General features: G+C 35.1%; 1 protein-coding gene across 1 annotated transcript; it reads right to left on the reverse strand.

Annotated features, from left to right (window-relative positions):
* Positions 1-3,636: 3,636 nt before the first annotated feature.
* FBXO43 (F-box protein 43) lies at positions 3,637-7,568 on the reverse strand. Its single transcript, XM_013941908.2, has 4 exons — positions 6,097-7,568; positions 5,054-5,156; positions 3,977-4,165; positions 3,637-3,885 (listed from the first exon to the last, which is right to left on the reverse strand). The coding sequence occupies exons 1-4, from the start codon at positions 7,566-7,568 to the stop codon at positions 3,637-3,639; spliced, it is 2,013 nt and encodes a 670-aa protein (XP_013797362.1).
* Between the last annotated feature and the right edge of the window lie 586 nt (positions 7,569-8,154).

An 8,154-nucleotide genomic window follows, 5' to 3' on the forward strand; every position in this document is an offset into this window, starting at 1 on the left:
ACCCAAAAAAAGAGGGACCCAAAAAAAGAGGGACCCAAAAAAAGAGGGACCCAAAAAAAGAGGGACCCAAAAAGAGACACTTGTGGGCGAGCTCCTTAAGTAAACTTAAGGAACAGAATTTGTTATCATTTTAGATGGTTAGTGACAGAACAGATATACTAACATTCTCCATGCTGTAAATGATTTAAAACACTTAACTTTGCCCACCCCTCCAAGCTCTTCTATACCTGTCACCAAGGCAAGAGTAATCAGAGAATTTTAAGTTATCTCAGTTTCCCTCACAAACCATTTGAGGTTTATGACTGCTGCTTCACAAGAACAGATTTATAAAGTATACGATTCTTGCAGCAAGGTCTGTCAGCAGGCAAAGGTTATTTCTAAGAATTCATTTTAGAATTTAAACCCACAGCCCTGGCTCAAGCAATTACTTTCAGAAATCTAAACACACTCCTTGGGCATCCTTTGTAGACAATATTGCTCCTCCCACTATAAGTCATGCCTGTCTGAGTGGGAAAGAAGTAAAGCATAAAACAGAATCGGAGATGGCAAAAATAAGTCTGTCAGTAGTAAATAAGTGCAATATTTTCCTGACTATTAATTTTGACCTCTTTATCCTCATGTTCCAGAGTGAATGACAAGTCACTCCTCCCTTTCCTCTTAATAGTGACAATCTGTTGTCACTATTAGGAGAAATCTTAAAGCTTGAGAATAATCGTAGGCAGAATACTTGAGAAAACTCTTGACCTTTGCCATTATACTGCTTCTATCTCAGGGCCACTTTTGCGTCTTTCTTCTCCCTGCTATCAGGCTAGCTACCTAGTCGAGCTACCCTAGCCTGAAGACTTTTGTTTCTGTCAATAGAGTGATCGGACATGTTGAAATCTTTGATTCCCTTCACCCAAACCATTAGAGGCTATTAGATAACTGTAACAGCGCTTGCAGTCTATTAAATATGTTATCCGTTATCGATACACTCAATGTATGGCTATTTCATTTCTCCCTGATGTCAAGGCTTAAAGAAATTTTTATTCAAAAAAAATATAAAAAAATATATATATAATTTTTGCAGAGAGAGTCATTACCCATAAAAGTCAATCTGACTTACTCATTTTTTCCCCTCCAGTGCATCAGTAGATGGCAGCAAAGAACTCCTTTCACCAAACAGAGCATAGCGTTACGTCCATGATAGACCTAACTGAATAAGAGACATATGATACAAGAAAGATTTTTTGTGATACGAATTTAGAATAAAAAAAGTTCCCAAACATCCCAAAATAGGAAAAAATGTTTAAAATTGTGAAATATGATTCAAATGATTTTTTCTCTCAAACTAGTTCCTTTTGGATGAACATTATAGGTGTCAAAGATATTACCTTTTAAAACAAGCATCTCCCACACCAAACCAATTCCTCACCCACATCCTCCCTGAATTATTCTGATTTAGCAAAAACAAACTCTTTAGATAAATACACATATCTCTCATACTAAACATCAGAAATTTTTCTCAAAGTGCAAGGTTGTTTATCAACAATAGACTTCAACTGAGTTGCCATATGGCTTCTCAAAGGGGCACTTGTTTCAGAAATACTTGAATTTTTGCTGAGGTTTTCAACACATGAATTGCTCCACAAGTCTTTCTGGACCAGACTGCAGTACCGCACATCAGAATTGTGATCTAGATCATCTCACCATCTGTGGTAGTTCTCCCACCAATTTCAAGGATGCATTTAAAGCTCTGTCTTTTTTTCTTTATATTAGAGACATAACATTGGTATTTAGCAAAGGTATAATGTAATGATGGCTATAGGAGTCTTAGTGCTATGACATGCTGTACTTATTCTGTGTTGCAGCTACTAGCATCCCCTAATGCTAGTATCCCTAATGGGATCCATATGAGGTTATTATAAAGTTACTCAAAAACCTGAATGTGTATGGTTGGTAATATACCTTTCTACCTGGGAATTTTCTCTTCATGATATCAGCTTATCCTGTAACAGAAACTATTAAACAGCTCTAAAATGTACAATTAGTTACTTTATACCTAAGAATGATGAAAGAACCAATCCAATAGTTCTCCAAACCATTAAATTAGCTTTTAAATAGACCTTGAATACTTGGAATGTTCCAAAATATTAGGGAAATGCAAATATTAAATAATTCTGCTGTTTTCCCCACAGCGTTTTCTCTGTAGTGATTTGCCATTCTTCTTAAGCCAAAACTATATATTCACATACCTCTATTCACTAGCTTACCCCTAAATACTTCCCCTCAACCATCCCCTCAGAGCATATTCCATATAAACTCCTCTTTCAGTCTTCCAGTTTAAGAGCTACCAGTCTAACCCTAGACAAAAATAATGCAAAGACTTAGAGTACAAATGAGTATGGAATAAAAAAAAGTATTGATAATTTAATTAATGCAATAAACATATCCGGCAGATATATTAAGTTTTGAATTGATCCCTTCTTTAATGATATCGTGTTGGCTGATGAAGCTAACGCATAACACTAACACTTTTATGGCATCTTACTTACCACATTGTTTCTATTTTAAACACAGTCCAGTGCTAAGTCTCATCTAGGAACGCACACAGTAAATCACAAAATCAAGAATATCAAGCATAGGACAAAAAAAAAAAGAGGAACAGTGGGAGGAAAAAAACAGCTGACTACAAACATGCTGCAAGATGCTCATAACAAATTAACTCATTGAAAGTGCAAGTAGAAAAATATCAACTGGGGTAGTAAACTAACATTATATCCCTATATAGCAAGTACTGTGTCAAGTTCTGTTGTCTGTGTTTCAAGATGTTAACAATTGCTACGAGTTTAAAACAAAAACAAAAAAACATTCAGGGTCTGAGAGACAGACTGAGTTTTTTTCTGCAAAGGATCAGCCTACTTAGCCCAAAAGCAAAAAAAAAAAAAAAAAAAAAAAAAAGGTAATGGAATCTTCTTTTAAGTAAAGACAAAAAAATCTTCTGGGGAAACAAAAAAAAAAGGCACAACAGAACATCAATAGAACATCAGCTTGATTTAGAAATTACTCCTGTGCTGACTTGCATTATGTGGGCTAAGTGAAAAAGTCAAATTAATTATTCTGATACTAAATTCAGACTCAACTAATATATTGCTTTTGTGGTATCATCATTTACATAGGTAGTAGCATTTCCTTTGCATATGTACTTAATGGCCCACTGTAACATATTTTTAAAACATTTGCTGTAACTTAAAGCAAGCAATAAAATCCCATAGAGAAGATTTTTAAAAAGCTTCATTTTCTTTAATTTGTCATTAAGACAAGAATCACATATTTAAACATCTGTGAGATGCTGTAAGCTAGATATCAAAGACTACATTTAAGGTACTTTATTGAAAAATTAAGATGTTAGTAAGTGCCTAGCTACATGACAGGTAAAACAAGACAATTTTTTAAAATGTTCACTTTTTTCAAAAACATAAAAATATGCTAAATTGATTAAGATATATACATGAGAAGTCATCATCTTGATAAGCCAGCAAAACAACATTGAATGAGACTTTCAAAGTGTGTATATTTAGGAAGAATAGGAACAAGATCAGGAATTTAGGGGAAGAGAAAATGAGTGAAATGTAAGGACTTATATTTCTCACAAATTTAGAGTCTTTTTAAGTTTCTCTTGCTTTGGGCACTTCCTGGAGGAGCATCTTTTTTGTTCTGCCGTTTTGCAGATAAACTACTACAATCTTTTGACCCATGGAAAGAATGCAGGCATAAAATACAGAAGTCAAATGCACAGGCCTCTCGGCTACACAGTCCCCGTTTCTTTACCAATTGATACTTCGCAGGATATTGACATCTTGGACAGGGTTTTAAAGCCTCATCAGTGAACAGAGTTTTGGCAACCTGTAGCAAGAGAAGGAAGGAAAAAGCCACTTAATTCTTGTAACTCAAATTCTTCTAAAATCTGAGAATGAAGAGTTTCTCAGCTGCTTACTTTTATGTATTCTTCCTGTCTACTAATTGACTGGGGAACTGAGTTGCATCTCATGGGTGTTAGAAGTTCAGTGCAAGAAGGTGGGGTTTGTATTACAGGAGTTTTGGCTTGAGCTTGAACAGGCCTTAGAGCAGATCTGCTGAGAAGATTAAATCTTGTGGCAGCATCTTCAGCTTTCAAGAAATACCCCTGTTAAAGATGTCAATTATAATGAAGAAAAAAAAAAAGTTAAAAGAAAGCAAACAGTTTTATTTAATTTGGAATTTGCAGCTGTTATTTGTTTCTTATTTCTAAAATTTCCCCTGTGCAACAACAGGATATAAAAGGAAACCATGTATAGTGCATATGTTTCTCATCAAATGTTTGTATTAAGCAAGTGGACAAGAGACGGGAACCATAAAAGAATAGTCCCATAAGCAGGGTAAACAAACCAACTATCTTTTAACACTTCTTTACTCCCTGCTGGTCATCAGGTTTCTGAAGTAGGACACGCCTTAACAGTAAGCATTGAAAGAACAAACAAAAGTTTTGTCACCATTAAAATAAGGTTACACTAAAGTGTGTGGATGCACAGGGCTTAAGTTATGAGGACTGCCTAAAAATTATTCTATTATTGATAATATGCTTGCTCTTCTAAGTATCCCTTTAAAAACATCTACATACTTCCTGATGTTCACAACTACAGGTTGAAGAAGCTAAGCTACAAACAGTCCTAAAAATAATCAGGAAATAGTCAAGTGTGGGTGCTACTGGACTGCAAGCTAAAGCGAAATGGAAAATGAGGAAAAGCATAGCACGTGAAAGCATAGAACAGGGTTTAAAATCCAAAGCCAGAATCAGTTCAGGAACTGATCCAACAGAATGCTCAAAAAAATTATTACATGGTTAGAAGGCTTGTACTCAAACTGTGCCCAGTTAAAAAGCAATAAAAGTAGTCACATTCTAATGTTAAAATTCTTTATATACTTACATTAGAACTGTCGTTATCAGCTTTCTGAGTTTTACAAGATGTTTACTCTTTCATCTGGCCTATGTTCTTCCCCACTTGAAAAATATTTTCTTTGAGAGAAACCTTACCCCAACTTCTTCTTTGAGGTATTTCATGTATGACTTTCTCCTCCTATCTGCACTTTTGTCTTGTATGACAATTTCACGCCAGTTTTTGCTTACTTTCCAAATGCTGGAACAAATGAGTAAAGAAGTTACCTACTTTCACATTTTTTGCTGTAAGTGTTAAAGTCATGATAGTGAAGCAACTTCAAGATTTTTGTAGGATTACACATACTAATTTGGTCATTTTGCAGATGCTATATACTACAGGAGTTTACAGTACTGTTACAAAACATAGATCTCATGTATTCTTCCATACCATTGCATAGTATTACACATAAGACTCCTGGGGACAATTGCAATATAGATAACAGCATTTCTTCAGGTTACAAAAATAAGCAAGTTTCTTCTTTCTACATAAACTATATTTATAAAAAAAAATACAGCTTTGGGAACAAATTTGATAAGTGCTAAGTGTTCTGAAAACACCTGTGGCCCTTATACTTCCACCCATTCTCCCATTCCCTTTGTAACTAATAACATACATGGCACTCTTGATTTCTTTGAAATGAGTGACAATTTCTATTGATTTTAAATGAATCCAGAACATTGCCCATGAAAAAATGTTTTTTTTAAAGGTAACTGAGCAATTTTGGTTTTGTGCTTATAAATATCTAATGAAATTAAATATGCAAGAAAAATCTAGAAAATATATTTTCTGAATACTGTGCATTGTTAGGAAACATGCAATGAGAAGAACTGACTTTCTAGGCTTAAATAAGTTTTTAATACATTTAAAAATTTACAAGTACAGTGATTTAGTTTTAAGTTTAGTAATCCCCACTGGGCTGGTTTGGGTTTTTTTGTTGTTTGTTTGTTTTAAATACTATATGTTTCTAGGACTACATAGAAAGAACCACCTGGTCACAGGTGACAAACTTTGATTTCCCCTAAACCAGCAACAAAAATTCTACTGACAACCCCCACTATTCCAGACCTTATTCCAATCCATTAGCAGAAACATTTTCAATATTTTGAACAATAATAGAGCTTACCTGCATAGTACTTACCTGCATAGACTTTCCACTGTCAAAGCATCTAACACTATAGCAAGAACATGTTTCAAATTTCTGTATTTTAATTCTGTTAAGATGTCTAATTTTTCAAGGCCCATTTTCTTGCCTATAAGTCCAGCAAGAACATCTTCTAATGCAAATATTTCTTTCCCGACAACATTCTCTGAGATTTGATTTTGGTCAGGTCTTTGGCTTTGCAAGCAAATTTCATGAACTATTTGCAGAGCAGGAGTTCTTGAGAGATCTCCTTGATTTAGAACAAAGTCTTTATTAGTCTCTTCTTTTGAAACCAATGCAAGGTCTTCACTGACAAAGTTTCTTTCTTCTGTCAAAATATACACTGAATTAGGACTGACATGATGATCTTCTGTCTCTGACTGTGAGCCCTGTTCCCGAAGAGTTGATAACCTTCTAACCCGTTCAAGTTTTCTTGTCTTTCTTTTACTATCCAGATTTTTGGAAGCTTCTTTATGTTTTTGGATGAACTCTTGGAAAGATCCCTCATGATCAGACAATGAGTCTCCCGATTTATCCAAATGAAGTGAATTATATCCACTATCCTCAGGTGTGGAAAGATCTGGGTAACTTGCCAGCTTAACAGGGGGAGTGTTTATATCACATAGTTCAAAGTTAAAGTTCTCTACAAGACTGTTGATAGACGCCAGGGACTTACCCTCATTAGCCTCAGGTAACGTACTATGAGTAGGAGTCCTAAGCAACCCACCACTAGCACTCATAAGGACACCTTCACTGAATTCATTAGTATTACTAACATTGTCCTTGCACTGAATTGGAGATAAACATTCCGGTTCTGGTAATGTTGCATCCTTACATTTGGACTCATCTAGTGTAGAAGACCTTTGCTGTGAAAAGGACAGTCTCCTCTTTTGGCTATCAGGACTAGACTCTTCAGGTTTTGAAGTGCTAGTTGCAAGAGGTTTGTAACTTTTATCTCTTGGAGAGCCTGAAGTTTGTGAAAATCTTTCTTCAAAGCTCAAAACACAAGAGAATACTTTTTTCCTGCTACTTCCTGAAGAACTGTCTTGTCTTTCACAGCATCCTATAGTGGTGCCAGCTGGAGCAGTCTTAGATAAAAGCAGTCTCCTACGCAGTGATGAGTCTTTTTTACTCACTTTAGGAGTTTCAAAAAAATCTGTACTTCTGTTTGCTTCTCTTCTTTCTGATAAGGAGATAGAATTCATTTCATTTTCAATAGATGATGACACAGGAAAGAGTAAATTTGGATGAGTATGCTCAGAATGCTCATGTAGCAATGACAGACCTGCTGTGCTCCGTGCATCTTTCTGTTCTGCATCAGGACCTTTTAATGACTCATTACATCTGCTGTCCAGAAATACCGAAGTGGAACATGAGTCTTTAAAATTGGAGTATTTAGCATTGTTGTTTGGAGACATTAACCTATTTCTTTTAAGAATATTGAATGTGACTGAATGACTCTCTGACATCTTCTGCATGGCACTTTGACTCTGTAAATGAAGATACCATTTTTATTTCTGAAACAAACAATCACAGTGGTCACCAAAAGACATGCAGAATAGTGAAAAAGCTTTGTGCAAGTCTGTCAAGGTGATAACCATAACAAAAGTATTTTCATTAGTCTTAACGAAAACAGTGCTTATGCATGAACACAAAGATAAATCATAATCAAGATGGTTAGAATGAACAATTAAAATGCATAGCATATCATAAATGAGATAAATTAGAACATACAAGCTTCAAATAAACAACAGCAACTAAAGTCTCAGTCCCACTGAAATCAGAGTTCCGCTCATTCCAATTAAAAAAAAAAGTCAGGATTTATTAGCACTATTATTACTTCCTCCAATCACTAACAGTTCAGTTCAAAAACTAGCAGAAGTTCTGGTAATAAATTAGTTGAGGAGCAAATGCCTTTTGTTTAAATTTAAATAAGGGACTAATCATGAAGTCACAAGTCTGCAGGTCTCCTTATTTTTCAGATCTTGCAGTCCCTTGAAGGAAATAAGACCTGACTTCTACTTACAAAGCCAACACTCCATTTTTACTTACCTT

Source organism: Apteryx mantelli, chromosome 2 (genome assembly GCF_036417845.1).
Source record: "Apteryx mantelli isolate bAptMan1 chromosome 2, bAptMan1.hap1, whole genome shotgun sequence".
In the NCBI taxonomy this organism is placed as follows: domain Eukaryota; kingdom Metazoa; phylum Chordata; class Aves; order Apterygiformes; family Apterygidae; genus Apteryx; species Apteryx mantelli.